Here is a 20,176-nt window from a genome sequence, read left to right on the forward strand (position 1 = left end):
GGCAGATACCTGCGGTTTGGTTGGTGGTACTGGGCCCTTAAAATGACATTGATACACCCAGAGAGGAATTGAGTAGATCATATCAAGCACAGTGAGACCCTTATTCCTTTCATGCAGAAATGAAATGTGCAGTACCTTTTAGACGTTTGTCGCGCCCATGTTATTGTTTGAGAGCACATGCTTTCAGCCACCTGTTTAGCCCCCTTTACATAATGAGGGGCCAGCTGTCTTAATATTTGTTAAGTTTTTGAAAAATGTATTTGGGTGAGTGATATGCCCCCTGCCGTGCTGAAAAAAGCGAATCATTCTTTATAGAGGGCCTTGACTCTCTGTCGGATCTCCCCTTTAGTTCAGCAACACGGTATTTTTTTTTTCAACAATGATTTGTGTGAGCACACGTTTTTACAAGTGGCCGGACCCTTCAAACAGCTGACGTTGCATGACAAGGTCAAGTTATTTCAGTTGCGAATGTGTCTGTGTGGCTTTGTGTATCCCTGCGGGGAGCGGTGGCGTATCGGTTAGCGCGCTGCACAACGAACCCGGCGACCCGAGTTCGATTCCCGCTCACAGCCAACACCAGTGACGATTATCCGAACCTGTCCTGGGCCTCCCCTAGGTCGACTCAGCCTCAAATGAGTACCTGGTGCGGTATGGCCAAGCATGGTGCTGGCCAGCCAACCCCTATGAGGACCGTGCCGGCCCTCATAGGTGCTTAATAACAGCACTTGCCCCAACAGTCTATTAAGGCTATACAGGGATCTTTGCATATCCCTGTGCACATTCGGGGAGTTTTCTCCAACAGCTGCCAAAAGTCTGGCCCTGTGTCGGTGTCAGTTATAGTCACATTCAAAATCCTGTGAAGGTGGCTTCATTCCATTCTGGAGGTACCGCAAAGTCCAGATACAACCCGACCTCGGGGGGACTACAAGCAGTGACTTCCACCTCCTGGTAGCCCCACCCGCCCGTCTGGTTGGCATCTGCGATAAATCTTTTGGCAAATTAGTTCCGACGTCATGAAATCATCTTCCAACTTTCAGGCATGCCCCCTCTCTCTGCCCTGTTTCAGGTCGGTCCTCAAAGCTTGCCTCCTTTCATTAGTAATATTCAAAGTGAGCACAGAGTTATGGAAAGAGCATGTGCGGTTAGTGGTTGAAAAATTGAGAGAGATTTGAGGGCGTATAAAAAAAATGTAGGTGCATTGTAGTGTGCGATGGGTTGGTTTTTTTGGTGGAAAGTGTTGTCAAAATGTATTCTTATTATATACAGAGGAGCTTGTAATGATCAGTGCACATTTGCGAATGTGTACTCGCTGCGTTATAGATGTACAGCCCTCTTGTCAGTCCCATTGCTGAACGAGGGGGTCTCCCCACGGCATTATCGGTCATGACGGTTACTCGAACATACTTCACCGTGCTGGCCGGTGTGGGTCGGCGACGGGCAGGGAGCCAGCCATAGACGGAAGATAATTAATAATACTCTTAATTATGATGAATGAGAAAGCAAAACAGAACCAATCAGTGCTTGCTAAACATTACATTAGAGCACAAATACTGTGGTACTCAATGGGACGTGGTGAGCCGCGTCGGAAACCCTGAACTGGACGACCTCCTCGTCTGGAACGGAGCCATTGCCGGCAGCTGCACGTTTCCCTCGTTTCCCCGGCGGCGTGGCCACGTGCTCCCCAGCAGCACGGAGAGGCTGTGACATTTTCGACTTAATTACCGTCGCCGTTTTGCGTCGAGAAACGTTGCCTTTTCAGTCCGATGCGTCGGCCGCGTTTTCATGAACGACCTCCGCGGGACGCGTTGCCAAAGACTTTCGTGCAAAGGGAGAAAGAATACACTGTGTGTGTGTGAGTATAAAAAACCGAGCAGCCAAGCTTGGAAGGGCTGTCATCTTTCATTTGTTGGACAACAGTGATTAGTGCACATGGCTGTCGGTGATAATGTTTTTTTTTGTTGCATAGTTGACAACAGTATTCCAGAATTTGTGTGGTCACCCCCCCCCTACCCCACCCTCCCAATACTGCCTTATGTACGAACAGTTCTTATAGACGACTTCACACTCACCTTTCCACATATAAGATGTGTTTTTTTTTTCTAGTGAGCATTACAAACAATAGAAAAGCATGACCTAAAGATTATAATAAAAATAGCAATGTCTTTCTTCATGAAAGCTTCACCGTGTCACAACACTCGATCAAGAGGACATCGCAATGGACATTTGGCCAATTTTGTTTTGAGGATTTGGCTTGCAGGAAGATAAAACCGGAGCACTCAGAGGGACGTGCACTTATCAGGGTATACCACTCACAGCATCGCACAGATACTTTCAAGAATCTATTGCCGTAATGCCACCACCTTGCGACCTTGCAGTCCAAAACAATAGCACCTGTTATTACCAGGCATTCTCCCATCCCAAGTAATAGCCACCAGGCTGTAACATGCTTAGCTTCTGAAACTTGACAAGACTGTGCACAATCAGGCTTGTTTTGTCATAGGCGAATGCAGCCTCATGATGATGCATTCAAACTTTGATGTTTACCCTGATTGAAATCACAACAATCTTTGATGTGTTTATATTGGTGCAGTATCGCAGCACATGAAGATGGCTATACATTGCGACATTACAATGCGCGGGCAATAACCAAAGCGCGGCATTGCAATAGATTGCAATAGATTGCAAATGCAACAGATCACACGGGCAGAGAGATGCAGAGTTCGAAAATAAACCGCTCCTTGTTTTTTTTTTTCGGCTATGCTTTTTCCTCACTTCCCGGTCGCGGTACATCAACGGAACTCCCGGGCAGATGGAGGCCTACGTTGTTGTTGTTGTTTTTATGAGCCGTGGGTCGGCGCAAGGCGAGATGCTGCCCTTGACCCCTCGATTTTCCGGGCGATCGTCTTGGCTGGAAACCGTGCCTTCGTGGCACGAAGAATTTTTACTTTATTCAGCATCACCAAAGACATTTGTTTTCATACTCTTAGCTTTTTTCGGTAAAGTCACGTAGGTAAAAAAATGTCATTAATAAAAGTAAAATAAAAGAAATTAATTTGTTTTATTTTACTTTTATTAATTTAATTTTTTTATCTACGTGACTTTACCGAAAAAACCTAAGAGTATGAATCCTTGCAGTCACGAAAGCTTCAAATCTAGAATTACATTTGTTTTCTTTGAAACATTTTTTTTTTGCAAACTGACACCACGAAAGAAATGTCCAGTGGCGTAGTGGCTTCTCAAATAATAGCAGCGGGGTTTGAGTTAAAGAAGCCCTCTTTGTGGGCCATAACAGAGACTGGTTTACAACTGCAAATGTGTTCATGAAATACCGTGTTTCAAAACCTCACAGAATGTGTTGTTCTGCAAGAACCTACGACGATAAAATAGATGTGGTTAATATGTAACTTATCTAAATGGCGCAGCAGTGCAGTGTTTAGCTCAATGCACTATGAACCCCGGCGACCAGAGTTCAGTTCTGTGCCATGCCAAAGTTAGTGGCGAACAACAATACTGTGGCCTCCTCCTTCACCAAGCCACACTGAACACCGTTGGTGTCGCAGTCATATTTTAAAACAACGTCCTTGACAACATAGTATCCAGCAGTGGATCGACGCAGTTTTATGAATTCTAAATATCTGAATCACAAGGCCGTGTTTTGTTTTTTCGTTTTATCTACCATGTATTCAGCCCACAAGATGGGGGTGTGCGATGTGTGGTCACAATCAAAATCCGGTGGAAATCCTTACAATATTTTTTGAACAACACTCATCAGGGAAAACGGCACTTAAAAAAAATCTAAATGACGACACTGACATCAGTTGAGTTTTAGCATTCACATTGACTCCATAAATTTTAATCATTAGTACACTAATTATTGCAGTATATACACACACCATGCAAGTTTGATTCAATTGAAATATCAATCTTTTTATGTGTTTCCTTTATTAGGTTATTTAGTAGGTTATTGTAATAACATTCCATCCATTTGTGATTATAAATGATCTGTGTTGTTGGTTGCTGGAGAATGTCTCCAGGATAAATACATATTCTGATTCTGGAAGGATGCATCCATTCATTAATTAGTCTTAATTCTTACACTACAGTTACAAGTATCGAATCCCGTGCTTATGAATCAATGTTTGTCGGTGTTTTACCGAATGGGTTCACGTCACCCCTTGTGTAGCCACTTGGAGGTTGCTACCATTCTCCCCCGTGTTTCAATTCAATATTCTCGGTTCAAATCCCCACCCTGAAGTGTGACAATTCATCAGATTGCCAGAGGGGAGAAGGAAGAGCGTGCCCTGGTGGAGAGATGTTAATTACCTCGCCTGGTATACAGGAGGTCGTGGGTTCGATCCCGACCCTGATGCCTGCTGTATATTTGGAGTCTGCATGTTCTCTTTCCCCGTGCTGGCGTGGATTTTTCTCCAGGTCCTCCTGTTTTTCCGTCCACATTTGGAATCAATGTGCGTTTAGAGTATTTGACTGCCATACATTTTCACGTGATAAGCCCCTTCATTGGGCTACAATTTGTGGCCAGGTCGCTTCTGAAAAAGAGCGAAATAGCTCAGTGGGCCTTACCTGGTAAAATAAAAAATATATATATGTTGAGTTTAAATAGGGGGGTGGGGATGAGGCTTAATAATTCCTGCCCGAAATGGTTACCTGTTCATACAAACGGCATTTCCTACAGAAGCAGTGTTCTGCTACTATTACAGCCACAGCATCCATCCTAAATACTCGAGTTACCATGAGAATGTTGTAAAAATGCCCACTCCGTTTGAGAGAAACGTGGTCAATGACTTACCTGCACAGGATGTATTTTGTTTTAAATCTGTTCTGTGCATTCACGATCCTTTGCTGGCTCCTGGTGCTCTGCGCCATGTTACAGTAAATGGCATCGATGGTTTGTTAGGCCGGGAGTGTGCGCGTGTTTTACTCTTAGTCCTGGGGATATGGAATTGCGGGTAACATTTTTTTAAGTTGTACGTTCTACTAATTAATGGTATAAATTACAAGTCATATTTTAGCCTTTTGTTATTTCACTGTTGGACAAAGGCCATATTTCATGAAGCTGCTTGGTGGGGTGGGGGGGGTGAAAAAGGGTACCCTCGACCAGTTCATATACCGCTTGCCCACTGACATTAGCTATGCCAAGGAATAGACCTCAATTTGTCTGGTGCAGAGAGAGCACAGCCTGCTAGCCACTGTCCCACCGATGCACCGATAATGATTAAAATGTGAACCCTAACGTGGCACAGAGGCGATCGGAGCAGGCTATGAGAGAATGCATTGACCACGTTTATTGGTGCATTCCTTTACCAGGTGATTATGATGATGATTAAATAAATAGAATTGGTTTATTTATTTTTTTGCTGAGTGTGCCTGCTCCACACCACCGACATTGGCCGCGTTTGTTCGGAACAGCAAGTAGGCCTGAGAAAGCGCCCGCCCGCCCAATTTCTACTGGAATTGGCGTTCAGCTAATCAAAAGAAATTACCCACGTGACTCCGGCAGTGGAAGTTGATTTCCTGAAATCACATCAATTTTTAAAGCCCGATGCTGTACGCAGTTACTGCCACGGCAGGTCCAGCAGAGCCCTGGGCAGACCGCTGAGCAGGGCAGGAATTTAAAATTGGCTTGATAATGAGCCGCATCTGAGAAGAGTGCTCTGTCTCCCTGTGCTCTCCCTCCGCCCCCCGTGGCTCAGAAAACCCAACGGCAGCAATAGTCAGAAAACACTCGAGCGGAATTTCTTCTGAGCGTCTGCGTCTGGCGCGTGATCGTGGCGCAGTTCAGTGAGCGGCGCTTGAACGTTTGCGCGCGGGCGCGGGCAGTGCGTGCATTCAAACCATTCATTCGATCCTCTTGGTGCTCGGATTTGTTTTCGGGTTGCGCCATGTTGTTATTGTTGTTTGGTGGGATTGTCCGACGTTTTGTTTCACGTGCTTACCGGAAGAAACTCCTAGCATGTGGAGCTCTACCTGGCCAGGTTTGCATGAGGTCGTGGGTCCGATTCGAACCCTGACGACTGCTGAGTATTTGGAGTTTGCGTGTGTCTTTCCCTGTGGTCGCGCGGGTTTTTCGCCAGGTCCTCCAGTTTTCCCTCCACATTGAGAATCAACGTGCGTTTAAAGTGTTTGGCTGCTATAAATGTCCACATGATAAGGCACTTAGTTGAGCTACTCTTTGTGGCCAGGTCACTTCTGAAAAAGAGCTAAATAGCTCAGTGGGCCTTACCTAGTAAAATTTAAAAAAATGTTTAATTGAAATAGTTTATCATACATGCTCAAGTTTAACAAAGACATTTTTATCCACGTGTGCGCGCGCGTGCGTTCAGGGTTGTGGGGAACGGTGGCGCAGTGATTAGCGCGCCGCACTATGAACCCGGTGACCAGAGTTTGATTTCACGCTCACGGCCAACACCAGTGACGATTCTCTGAACTGGTCAACTTAACCTTAAAATGAGTACATGGTGGGGTGTGTAAACAACGCCACTGGGGAGACAAAGGGCGTGGTGCTGGTCATCCACCCCCTTCGTGTGTCGTGACGGCCTTCACTGGCGTTTCTCGCTAACAGCACTTGCCCCAACAGTCTGTTAATGCTATACGGGGGGGGGATCTTTGTCTTTTTATTCAGGGTGACGGTGAGTCGTCGCACCTTCGGACACAGTGGGATTGCCATCCACACGTGGTATGCCAGCGTCGCACTAATCAAGACCATCTGGGCGATGGCAATCAGCCAACACCAGTTCTACCTGGACAGGAAGCAGAGCAAGGTAGAGTCACCCCAATTCACAATGGGCCCCTCTGTGCGTCTGTGTGATTCGCAGTGTCCACGGCATCCACGGTATCCAAACGCATAGCCTGAGCAGTCGTAATAATTATAATAGTCTTCTCTGGGTCTTTCGGTAAAGTCACGTAGATAGAAAAAATAATAACATAAAATAATAATAAAAATATCACGACGTTTCGATTGCAACACAAGCAATCCTGATGACGATTCCGATCAAAACGTCGCGATATTTTTTATTAATTTTGATTCACTTTATTTTCATTTTTTATTTTTTATTATTTTATTGTTATTATGTTTTCTATCTATGTGACTTTACCAAAAGACCAAAAGAATATGAATTCCTGCAGTCACGAAAGCTTTAAGTCAATAATTATAATAATAGCAGAGTACATATTGCCATTCTTACACTGCAAGGCTGTTGTCATGAAGGCTGTGTGCTTCACAGGCAAGTATCATCCACCAGTAATGAGCAATGTTGCTGTATGGCCTTTTCCAATTAAGTCCAGTGATACTATTTTTTTTGCCAAATTTGATTAAAACCATCTCCCCGGCACACATTGTCTGCTCCTTATTTTAATCACGTCTTTACCATTCATTGTGCGGCAGACATCGTGCAATTATCACTAATGCAACCGTAGTATTGACTGGGGCGGTTGCTGGGCTTGAACCGCAAACCCTCTGCAACACGCGGCAAACGCTCTAACCGCTGGACGGTGTCACAAGTCCCACCGATTGCCACGCAGAAAACTCCCTCGGGCTTCGTTCATTCGTTCGTCCATTCATCCGTCCGTTGTACGTGGCTCCCGCGCCGATCGCGCGTTCTCTTTCCAGGCAAAGATTCCAGCGGCACGGAGCCTCAGCGAGATAGCGGTGGATCTCTCCGAGTCGGGCACGCTCAAGAGAAGCAAGCTCAACAGCATGGGCAGCAGGGGGCAGGTCATCAGCGCCAGCAGGGGCAGTCTCCTGTCGTCCGGTAAGCCATCCGCGGGCAGACCCACCTTGCGGGAGTTCCCTTAGTGAACGGCAGGCACTGAACGGTTCACACTCGGCCAGCGATTTGACGAATCGGAACGATTGGTGTAATTTTACTCTTTAAACACAGTAGTGATATTATGTAATGTTTCGCGACAGTACAGCGGGATGAGTTTGATTCCTAACCGATGGCTAGCCAAATATTAATGAGAGGACTTTTCACGTGAGCAGTATTCACGCAAGAGCCTTAAACTTCATGCCACCCCCTGCACTCGAATGGTACATTCCGCGGTAAGTATCCCACGCGTGTCAATACTGGGCGGTGTGCACACTTGGCGGTCATGCCTGTGACTCAAATCGAATTCCGGTTTCCGGAGCCGGTTACTCAGTGCTGCCCTGCGGTTGTGCCGGGTTTGGGAAGAGCTTGGGGTGCGATGTGCAACGACGCTGCGCAGCCGCCACGAGAGCCGCCAGATGATGTTGGTGCCCCTAGGTGGCTGCTCGTAGCCTGAGGGATATGTCCGTAACCTCGTGTGAAGCATTTCCTTGGTACATTTTTTTTACGACGATAGAGCCGATAAGTACGCGTGTGATGACTCGCCCCACCCCCTCTCCCAGTGAAGCGGTGTGTTGTAATCATTGAAGGTCGACAAATAATGATTCTTTTTCCTCTAGTTTTTACGAGATTGTTCGTTTTTTTTACGACATTGATTGTGCAGTGCTTTTCGTTTTGTTCTGACTCATACTGGACAGTTTGTCGTGTTCCCGAGTGCAACGTGACACATCTGATCTGCGTACGCGTTGCATGAGGGACAAGTAACGAATTAACGAATGCATCAATGCACGTCTACTGAGAGGAGATTATGATTGCACCGAGGCAGCCATCAGTTCCGTGTGCACTTACCAAGCACCGGATGTGCTCCCACAAGGAATAACAATTTCTAGAGCATCTAAAGGCAATTGCAAGTCAGGATGCTTTACAGAAATGGAGAACTACATTAGGGTAGACCGAGGGGAGTTGGATTGGGCAAGGGGGAGTCAGGGCAGGGATATATACGCTGGGGGTATGTGAGGAGAGAGCAGTACAGCGGCTCAAACCAGAACGGATTTTTGTGCTCAGTCTGTTGTCCTTCTCCCGCACCTCCGATTAGCACGGTTGGCTACGTACGGTGCGAAAGAAGTTCTACGTGCGTACAAAGCAACCAACGACCAGTCTCAGGGACAGCCGGGGTAGCCCAGGGCAGCTCCAATGAGTCCTGGGGCATTCTCACCGAGTGGGGGGGGGGGGGGGCGTAAAGACATACAACCGTTAATATTCCACTTGCTAAGTGATGGTAATGGTCGCGTTGTTAAAGGTAACATCAAACCACGATTTTGAGTGTTATCGTTGCCGCTACTGATAATGCCACCCTCGCTAACGTTACAGCACCACCATCATCATCATCATCGTCGTTATTCCTTGTGGGGATATCTAAGCAGCTAACGAACAAACTCATGCCCGAGCTGCCAACTCGGCCAACCCCTGTCGCTCCTGACTCTCTCGACCAACACTGCTCCCCCCCCCCCCCCCCCGGCTCCACCGCGCAGGTTCGGTCGACTCGGAGGTGAGCCAGACGGCCAAGAAGGAGATGATGTCGGCGCTCAAGAGCCGGCAGGAGGTGCTGGAGGATTCGTTGCGTCTACGCCTGGACGATCTGCGCTCCATGTGCCTGCGCGAGGCCGTGAGTGCCGCACCACCCCAACGGCCGCGTCGCCGCTCGCGCTCAAGCGTCGTTCTCTCGTCCGGCACCGACATCCCCCACGCCCCTCGCCCGCCCGAGTCTCGAGTCCACGAAAAGAGAGTCTCGATAATGTCTTTCCGCGGTAGTCGTGCATTATGGAATGTTTGGGCTTTTTCTTTTTTTAAAGCTTCGTTTGAGAGGAAGATAAAGTACACGGAGAAAAACTGTTTAGTTGAAGGAGATAATAAAGCCTTACAGAAACGTCCCCGCACATGGGTTCCTAATCCCATTTGCTGAACTGCTGTCTACTGGCTACCTTCGCAGCCCCAGGAGGTTTGGGGGTTTCACGAATCTCTCTGTGACCCGACAACTCCTATCTCTCTCCAGAGCCACGGGATCTCAGGCGTGCGCTACCACAGCCGCCTTCTGCAACGCTTCACACTCTTAGGCGTGGCCCCTTCTGACATATTTCCCCACTCTGACACACCACCCTCATCAAAACACATTCCACTCCCTCCAGCCTGCAGCCACGCTCACTGTTCTTACATGATGCTTGCTTTGACACGCTTCCCCCTTCTTCAACAACACCCTGTGCTTTGGCATGCCCCTTCCTCCAATACAACCCTTCGGCTGGGCTCTGCCACATGCAATGTAAATTGGAACTATCGCCATCACCGCCATTATCGGTCGCGCCTCCGATTAGCACGGTTGGCTACGTATGGCGCGAAAGAAGTTCAACGTGCGTACATAACCTATCCAGTGCAAGACGAATGCCACCCTCCCGACGGGACCAGCCCTCACGATTGCGTGATGCCACAGTCCATCTCGCTTCGGCATATGAACGAGTCTCAACGACCCATCTCGACGGCGGGCACGTGTTCTCACCTTTGGCTGCCATTCTATCGATCAGCCAGCCTCATCCGTAAGGCCACTACGTGGAGCACTTGTGTCCTGCCCAAGCGCACGTTACGTTTCTGAAGTAAATTCTGCGTCTCTAATTGTGATTTGATGACCAAATGCACTGCCATCACTGGACACGATAAATGAGCAAACGGCCCCACCGGTATCAAACCACGGCAAGTTCTCCGCTCGTTAATAAACGTGTCGTTTACGCGCGTTGAACTTTTTTCGCACCATACGTAGCCAACCGTGCCAATCGGAGTAGCGTAGCTATCGGGGAGTGCGCGCGCGGCGGTACAACTGCACCAGGGCCAACAGTCTGGACGGAGGGACCCAAGCTCTGGGCTATGAAGAGGGGTGAGGGCTGGGAAACAGAACAAGGGTGGGGAGGATTTAGGAGACTTTCCCGCGCTGCCCGCACGGTGGCTGCCCGCACGGTGGCTGCCCGCACGGTGGCTGCCCGCACGGTGGCTGAGCGAGCGGTGGCTGAGCGAGCGGTGTCGTCGTCTCTGTGCCCAGGAGCTGACGGGGAGGCTGCCGAGCGACTTCCCGCTGGCGGCCGGCGAGAAGCCGCCCGCTGTTCGCCGCCGGGTGGGCACGTCGTTCAAGCTCGACGAGAAGAAGATGGTGCCCCGCGGGGAGGTGCGTTGCTGCTTCCATCGACATCATCGCCGCGACGATGGGTGGGGGGGGGGAGGTGGTTGGGGGTGAAGGGGGGAGGTTGTTGATCGCCACCGGAGCCAGTCGAGGAAATTGCGCTTTGCTATGGCGAGTCTATCTTCCCACCCAAGCTTGGCAATTGTTGAGCCTGATATTGTGCTCAGGATGGGCAAATACCTTGCATGCCGGGTTGTTATAGGCTGCTTCGGGAATGTGTTGTGGGCAGAAAAACAGCATTGCAGTGCAAATACATTGTTGTACTGTGCATCTATGCTCCCCCTGCCCTGTGTTAACCTGGCACTGACCAGCGTGGTGAAGTCTGGTTTAAATAACCCTCCACCGCGTAACGATGCCCAGATCCAGCAGTGGACTGGCCGAGGGATGTACGTGCACATGTGCATGTACGATGATTTTGCGTTTGTTTATAAGGCCATGTGATGTGATGGAAAATTCATTCCGCAGCAGTGTAATTGCACCCTTGTTCGCACGCAAGACTGTCACGCAAATTGTACGGGCCGTGCGTGTAATGTTTCTCAACAACAACAAACAGCTGTTAAGAGGCTCGCATTAAACTTAAAAGTATGCACTTATATCGAGCCGCGCCCGTTGATAGTAATAGTTCAGGCAAACCTGGGTTGTACATTAGTGTGGTTATAGTTCAAAGAGCTCCCACGATTCGAACAATATGGGTAGGCCCTCATCTGGGAATTTGACAAATTTGATGACTTTAACCCGCAAATTACTAAATTGCGATTGTGCATAGCGACCATTGCCGTGGAAACCTTGGCTATATCCTACTGAAAACAACTCTTAAATCTTTCCTCGCTAAACAATATGAGAATAATCATAATAAACAGTAACAAAGCAATGGCTTGATAAAAGGTGCACGCAAGGTTGTTTACTTTTGGGTTCATGAAGAAGCGGGACTTGGGAGTATGAAAATTAAGAATAGTTTTTTTCCCTTTCTGGCAATAAAACAGGTGTTAAGATATTCAAACACCAAATAGACACCTTTTGCAAGGAATCAAATCACCATTAACCACACGTACTTGTGACAAAACATTGAAACACTGATAACGTATGATGCATTGTCTTGGAAACTGATTGGCCTACACCAGAGACAGCCTTTTTATGGCCTTGTCTCACCGGTGTCAGACCAGAGAAACACCGAAATACGAACAGTACAATTACATTTTTGATTTAAAGCTTTCGTGACTGCAGGGATTCATATTCTTGGTTCTTTCGGTAAAGTCACGTAGAAGGGAAATAATAAAATAATATAAATATAAAACAATAAAAATTCTCACGACGTTTCGACTGCAACACAAGCAATCATCATCAGGTGTGAAATCCACAGCAATAAATTTTGTATTTTTTATATTAATTTATTATTTCCCTTCTACGTGACTTTACCGAAAGAACCAAGAATATAGTACAATTACAATGCAAGTACCAGAGCACGTGTATAGCTGGGGTTGAGCAGTTATATCTACGGGACCTTTTAGCCCACATCAAAGTGTGAAGGGAGCTGCAAGGAGTAACCCCGTGACACGGAACGCGTGGCTCTCCCAGGAGGAGGAGCTGGACAGCCTGGAGAGGGACTTCGCCATCCAGACGCAGATCACCGAGGCCGCCAAGAAACTCGTGTCGGACCCCCACATCGGCAAGACGATGCGGCGGCAGCGCAAGACGTCACTGCAGAACGCCACACGCAAGCTGCAGCAGATCGAGGGCGCCATCAACGAGTACCGGCTGCGCGCGGGCAAGGAGCCCACTCAGCGCGCGTCGCTCTTCATCGAAGGTGCGGCCCCAGCGGTCGCCTGGGCGGAAGAGGAAGCCGGGGCGAAGGGGCTGCACGCATGCGCGCGTTACTGTCCATGCATCGCTCCGTAAAAAAACAAGAATCGGTGATTTCTATCGATGGCCGTGAGCCATTGCAGGAAATTCCACTCGACTTTGGCGGTGCCGAGTCTATCCATAGGGCAACCGCTGTTGACTGTCCCCGCAAAGCGCTGACGAATGTTACAGAGCCCAACAGGATGATGAGTCAATCCTCAACCAGGATTTGAACCCCCCCTCCTGACCAACCTTCCGATTGCGAGCCGCTCACGTGACCACTGAGCTACCTACACTCAGTCTGGTGGAGTTGTCCCACGCAGAGTGTGCTCTCCATTGGCACGTGGCATTTTCACCACGAGGCCACGTGTTTTCGGATGAGCCGAACACAATCTTCACTTGAACGTGTGGAAAAATGGTATCGTACGTTATAGAAGCATTGCGTACGACGAGTCACTGACGCACCTGTTTGTTTGTTTTGTATTGTCGTATGCATGAAGATAAGAAAGATCAATCATTCTTCTCCGAAGGAAAAGAGCAGTCCGAAGACAGCTCGCTTTCCGATGCCGCCATCCTTGAAGATTCCGGTCAGTATCAACGTTGACACATTGCGATAATGGAAAAAACCAAAAAACCAAAAAACAACTCTAAAGATTAGGAACAACAACGCTCAAATCAATTCCATGTCTTGTATACATGGCCACCACGGTGGGGAGATGTTCACTATCTCGCCTGGTGTACAGGAGGTCGTGGGTTCGATCCCGACCCTGACGGCTGTATATTTGGAGTTTGTAAGTTCTCCCCGTAGTCGTGTGGATTTTCCTCCGGGTCCTCCAGTTTTTCCCTCCACGTTTAGAATTACGCATTCAGATTATTTAGCTGCTATAAACTTCCGCGCGATAAGCCACTTTGTTGAGCTATCATTGGTCGCCAGGTCGCTAATGACCATAGTTTTACATATATATTATAGTTTTATATATGAATATAAGTATTACACAGTCCAGTGACATTCCACGTATCTGCCCGACGACGTTCACTCGATTACCTACACCACCGAACCAATCTGCGGATCTTATTATTATTTGTGAAATGGTTCGTTCTATTGCCAGTACAAACCCATGAATAAGAGGAGTAACCTAGAATTTCCACTATTCCATGCATATTTTTGCATGAAAATTAAAATGCACGGATAAGAATGGACGGTAAGATCCAGCAATAGACGTGAGGATCCACCAGCGCAGATATGAGAAGTTTCATTATATATTTACATATTAATACTTGGTAATTAAATAACCTTGAATTGAACTGTGACCTCATGAATTGTATTACTAGAATAAATAAGCCTCCCCAAGCCACTCCACTTATCACTATCCTGTACGATGTATGTTAAACTTCTTTCGCACCATACACATACCTGTCAACCGCTTATCAGTGCCTATCTTATTACAGACCAATTCAGACCTCATTGGTCACTTCGTGCACTTATAAATCTCAACGTTCATCCTACAAAGTCCCATCACAAGGGAGAAACACAAACAAATAGACATTTAGTTTTTTAAACGAATTTAGGCCACATAGACCTGAAAACGTAATTTGCCTGTACAAGAATACGGGGTATAAACCGTATGGGTTGAGAGGTATGCGTACATAGCCAACCGCGCTAATCGGAGGTGCGTAGCCAACCGTGCCTATCCTATGTTGTGATGATTTACCGAGCACCTGCACGCAAATTATTTCACCATCGCTGCGTCTCTTCAGTGGGCATCCCCTTGAACGTGTTTAATTCCAAGAACAATAATGCAATTGCAGCCAACGAGGGAATGCCGTTTTACACTCGGTGACATATTCATCCATCTAATTATATCTATCTCTACCTGTTTGTTGATTTAATTTATACAGACTGTGTCCCGGACACCAGCCTGCCCTCTCCGCCGCCATCGCCGCAAGCGTACGAACCTCCGGCCCCGACGCCCTTCGCCCACCCTCTTCCTCACCAGCACCCTCACCCGCACCCGCACCAGCACCCTCACCCGCACCAACACCCTCACCAGCACACGCACCCTCACGCCGGCGTGGCGTACGCCCGCCCGCCGCCCCCGCACTCGCTGGACGGGCTGGCGCTGCGGCGCATCCAGTCGTTCCGCACGGACGCTCCGGACTACGACAAGTCGCCCATCAAGCCTCGCGCCTGGAAGGAGTCGTCCCTGGACGAGCCCTACCAGAAGACCAAGAAGCAGAGCAAGGACGGCAACCAGACGAGGTGAGGCTCGCGGCGACGGGACGACGACCGAGGGCCCCTTGAGACTCGCCGAGCCGCTGAGACCTCTCGTAGAGCTCGCTCCTCTGAGACCCCTGGTAGAGCTCGCTCCTCTGAGACCCCTGGTAGAGCTCGCTCCTCTGAGACCCTCCGTAGAGCTCGCTCCTCTGAGACCCCTGGTAGAGCTCGCTCCTCTGAGACCCCTGGTAGAGCTCGCTCCTCTGAGACTCCTGGTAGAGCTCGCTCCTCTGAGACCCCTTGTAGAGCTCGCTCCTCTGAGACCCTCCGTAGAGCTCGCTCCTCTGAGACCCCTGGTAGAGCTCGCTCCTCTGAGACTCCTGGCAGAGCTCGCTCCTCTGAGACTCCTGGTAGAGCTCGCTCCTCTGAGACTCTTCGTAGAGCTCGCTCCTCTGAGACCCTCCGTAGAGCTCGCTCCTCTGAGACTCCTGGTAGAGCTCGCTCCTGTGAGACCCTCCGTAGAGCTCGCTCCTCTGAGACCCCTGGTAGAGCTCGCTCCTCTGAGACCCTCCGTAGAGCTCGCTTCTCTGAGACTCTGCGTAGAGCTCGCTCCTCTGAGACTCCTGGTAGAGCTCGCTCCTCTGAGACTCCTGGTAGAGCTCGCTCCTCTGAGACCCCTGGTAGAGCTCGCTCCTCTGAGACCCCTGGTAGAGCTCGCTCCTCTGAGACCCTCCGTAGAGCTCGCTCCTCTGAGACTCTGCGTAGAGCTCGCTCCTCTGAGACCCCTGGTAAAGCTCGCTCCTCTGAGACCCCTGGTAGAGCTCGCTCCTCTGAGACCCTCCGTAGAGCTCGCTCCTCTGAGACCCCTGGTAGAGCTCGCTCCTCTGAGACCCCTGGTAGAGCTCGCTCCTCTGAGACTCCTGGTAGAGCTCGCTCCTCTGAGACTCCTGGTAGAGCTCGCTCCTATGAGACTCCTGGCAGAGCTCGCTCCTCTGAGACTCCTGGTAGAGCTCACTCCTCTGAGACTCTGCGTAGAGCTCGCTCCTCTGAGACCCCTGGTAGAGCTCGCTCCTCTGAGACTCCTGGTAGAGCTCGCTCCTCTGAGACTCCTGGCAGAGCTCGCTCCTCTGAGACTCCTGGTAGAGCTCGTTCCTCTGAGACTCCTGGTAGAGCTCGCTCCTCTGAGACTCCTGGCAGAGCTCGCTCCTCTGAGACTCCTGGTAGAGCTCGCTCCTCTGAGACTCCTGGTAGAGCTCGCTCCTCTGAGACCCCTGGTAGAGCTCGCTCCTCTGAGACCCCTGGTAGAGCTCGTTCCTCTGAGACTCTGCGTAGAGCTCGCTCCTCTGAGACTCCTGGTAGAGCTCGCTCCTCTGAGACTCCTGGTAGAGCTCGCTCCTCTGAGACTCTGCGTAGAGCTCGCTCCTCTGAGACTCCTGGTAGAGCTCGCTCCTCTGAGACTCTGCGTAGAGCTCGCTCCTCTGAGACTCTGCGTAGAGCTCGCTCCTCTGAGACCCCTGGTAGAGCTCGTTCCTCTGAGACTCTGCGTAGAGCTCGCTCCTCTGAGACTCCTGGTAGAGCTCGCTCCTCTGAGACTCCTGGTAGAGCTCGCTCCTCTGAGACTCCTGGTAGAGCTCGCTCCTCTGAGACCCCTGGTAGAGCTCGCTCCTCTGAGACTCTTCGTAGAGCTCGCTCCTCTGAGACTCCTGGTAGAGCTCGCTCCTCTGAGACCCCTGGTAGAGCTCGCTCCTCTGAGACTCTTCGTAGAGCTCGCTCCTCTGAGACCCCTGGTAGAGCTCGCTCCTCTGAGACCCCTGGTAGAGCTCGCTCCTCTGGGTGTACCGTGGGAAATTAAAGGAACGTACGGTGAACGTATCTGGGGCTTTCTGCTCCGGTTCTTCCATTGCAGAGTGGTTCGCGCGTAGTGCACGACGAACCGAGCAATCTCGGTTTGATTCGCAGCCATGGCTAACGTCAGTGGCAAGTGATATTTTCGCCGGCCCTGCCCACCGATAAAATAAGCTTATTAATGATCACGGCAGGGTCTGTAGGATGGACTACCGCTTTGTGAAAATCAACAGCAGTTGCCCTGCAGAGACCCTGCCATCGTAATGTGGAACTTCCACCGCGCCCAGTTTGCCTTCGTGCATCGGCAGCGACAGTGTGTGGTCATCTTCTTGGTTCTTTCGGTAAAGTCACGTAGAATGGAAATAATAAAATAATAAAAATAAAATTTCATAAAATAATTCTCACGACGTTTCGGCCACAACGCAAGCAGCCGTCCTCAGGTGAAGACCAGGTCTGTCGGGGAGACAGCGTCTGAAATGATCGTGAGAATTATTTTATTATGTTTTATTTTTATTATTTTATTATTTCCCTTTTACGTTACTTTACCGAAAGAACCAAGAAGATATATAAAATTTATTCGAGGCATCCATGGGAACTCCGGTATCTGTGCAGCGTTTGTTGAGTCCCCACGTTTACAAATGAGCAACTTCGTCTGTGTCGCCTTTGAGTCAGTCTGTCGGGCACAGCACAGAATCCCTGCAGTCACGAAAGCTTTAAATCGGTGTGTGGTCGGCCCGCTGACTCCGGGTGCGTGCCGTTGACGCTGTGCCCCCGCCCCCTCGCCTCAGCGCCACGGCCAGCAGCTGCAGCTCGCCGGTGTGTGGCGGCAGCGCCCCACCGGGCTCCCTGCAGGCGAGCCCCGTGCACGGCCCCGGCGCCGGCATCGTCGCCGGCGGCGGCGTCGGCGGCTGCACCGGGCTGCCCGACTCGCTGCAGGGCAGCCCCGTCCACGCGCCCGCCTACTTCTGCAGCGTCCCCTCCACGCCCGACTTGCGCACCCGCGGAATCCTCCGGCACAAGCAGCAGCAGCAGCAGTCCAGGTGCGCGCAATGGCTGCGACGCTGTTTGCGGGCGTGCGGTTGAGGTTACGTTGGGGAAGCGGTTTTTGTTTTTCCCCCTCCACCCAGTTTGATTATCCGGTCGGGCGGTTCGCGCGGCGACTCGAGTTCGGTTCCCGCTCGGGGGACAGCTGTCGCTGACGGATGTCTCAAACGGTCTCGGGCCTCACCGATGTCAACTTGGCTTGAGACGAGGGCCCGGATCATTGGGTAAACATCGGCACGGAGGAGACGAATGTGGCCGTGTGTGGTGCTGGCCACACCCCACCCCCTCTCGTGTGCCGAGCCGATCTTAATAGGTTCCTGCTAACAGAGTTTTCCCTAACAGTTTGTTAAAGGCTATACAAGGTGTCTTTGTATATGTTGTGAGGCGGTTTCTGTTTTATTCCTAACTATTTACTATTTTTATTTTAGCAGGTAAGGCCCACTGAGCTATATAGTTATTTTTCAGAAGCAAACTGGCCACAAAGAATAGTTCAACGAAGTGGCTTATCATAGTGTGGACATGTATAGCAGCCAAATACTCTAAACGCATGTTTATAAATGCGGAGGGAAAAACCGGAGGACCCGGAGAAAGATCCACGAGACCACGAGAAGAACAAGCGTCCGGGTCGGCATCGGACCCACGCTCTCCTGTATACCAGGCAAGGTCATTAACATCTCGCCACCGCGGCACCCCTAACCCCCCCCCCCCCACACCCCGTCTCTCTCCGTTGCCTCCGTGTCTCCAACCTCCAGCTCGGTGGACGTGAGCCCGGCGCACAGCTGCCCCCCGCCGGAGGCGTTCCGCAATCGTAGCGGCAGCCTCGAGTGCGGCCCCTCGCTGCCGCCCTCTGCCGAGGACCCCTACGGCACCGCCACGTCGCACAGCAGCGCCAGCTCCGACGTGCCGGACGACCGGCTGTCGTGCGCCAGCCAGTGCAGCTCGGAGCGCGAGCCCTGCTGCGGGAGCGGCTGCGGCTGCGGCTACGGCTACGGCACGCTGGGCGAGGAGTCTCTGCACCAGGCGCGCCAGCGCCACCGCTCCGCCGGCAGCCTCGGCTCGGCGAGCTCGGGCAGCCTGCCCAACTTGGCGCCCAACGCGGGCCCGTCGGGCGCCGCCCGGTCCGGAGTGTCGTACCACAACCACCACCACAACAACAACATCCACAACCACCACTCGCATCAGCACCAGTCGCAGCAGCAGCACCACCAGCACCACCAGCACCACCAGCACCACCAGCAGCACCAGCAGCACCAGCAGCACCACCGCTCGGTTCCGAACTCGGCCTCGCAGTACCGCATCAAGGAGTACCCGCTGTACACGGACGGGGCGGCGTGGCCCACGACGGTGGTACGCAGCTTGGAGAGCGACCGCGAGGGACACTACAGCGTCAAGGCGCAGCTGCGCGTCTCCAACTCGTACACGGCGGGCGGGCTGTACCGCGACAGCGCCCACTACCGTGGCGGCGGCGGCGGCGGCAGCGGCAGTAATGGCGGGGGCAGCGTGGGCGAAGGCGCCGGATATTACGGCGGCAGAGACGCGGGCGGGACGCACGGCGGGGTGCCGCACTCGCGCTCACAGCTGGTGCGGACACCCGTCAGTTCGCCCGGGCAGCACGCGAACAGCCAGTGGGGCTCTCAGGCCTTGATAGAGGAGGAACCGCATCATTTAAATAATCTACAGCAGCAGCAGACGACGACAGCGAGGGGTTCCGGGACGTTACCGGCGCAGGGTTCGTCTCCTTCATCGTCCCCACTCCACCACCACTACCACACGCAGCAGCAGCAGCAGCAGCCACAGACGGCCGATTCGATAGACCACCTCCGTTCGTGGTACGAGCGTAACGCTCACCGCGACCCGCGGAGGCTGTCGCACGCCAGCTCCGGCTCGGACAGGAGCTCGCAGTCGGACCGCAGCTCGCGGCCCTACACGCCGTCGCCCGCCAACGTGCGCCTGGTGAAGGGGCAGCCCCAGCCGGGACAGTGCCATGCCTCGGGTAAGCCGAAGCTTGAGAAGGGAGTCGTCCGTAATGTAGTGTCCCTCTCGCGGGTCGTTGCGATCGCATCGGCACATTTGCTCCTGCAGCCTCGCTGCTTTGGTGCTGCCTCCAGGTTCTGTTTTGTTATTTGCCTCTTCCCTTATTTTTGCTCTGCTCTTGATTACTCAATGATTTAATGTCATTTGCCCAGC

The 20,176-nt window shown here is 51.2% G+C and overlaps 1 protein-coding gene across 3 annotated transcripts in view; it reads left to right on the top strand.

The window, feature by feature from the left end:
• LOC144729428 (FERM domain-containing protein 4A-like) overlaps nt 1-20,176 on the top strand; it is a 232,428-nt gene that overhangs the window by 204,226 nt on the left and 8,026 nt on the right. For 2 of the 3 annotated variants that reach the window (XM_078609705.1, XM_078609707.1), the window contains exons 13-21: nt 6,641-6,779; nt 7,628-7,769; nt 9,356-9,489; nt 10,909-11,031; nt 12,622-12,850; nt 13,386-13,472; nt 14,785-15,145; nt 17,734-17,985; nt 18,742-19,982. In XM_078609705.1, the coding sequence (XP_078465831.1) occupies nt 6,641-6,779; nt 7,628-7,769; nt 9,356-9,489; nt 10,909-11,031; nt 12,622-12,850; nt 13,386-13,472; nt 14,785-15,145; nt 17,734-17,985; nt 18,742-19,982 (2,708 nt within the window). The remainder of the gene's footprint in view (nt 1-6,640; nt 6,780-7,627; nt 7,770-9,355; nt 9,490-10,908; nt 11,032-12,621; nt 12,851-13,385; nt 13,473-14,784; nt 15,146-17,733; nt 17,986-18,741; nt 19,983-20,176) is intronic. The other variant, XM_078609706.1, reaches the window with a different exon arrangement.

This window comes from Lampetra planeri, chromosome 32, assembly GCF_965212315.1.
Source record: "Lampetra planeri chromosome 32, kcLamPlan1.2.h2, whole genome shotgun sequence".
NCBI lineage: Eukaryota > Metazoa > Chordata > Hyperoartia > Petromyzontiformes > Petromyzontidae > Lampetra > Lampetra planeri.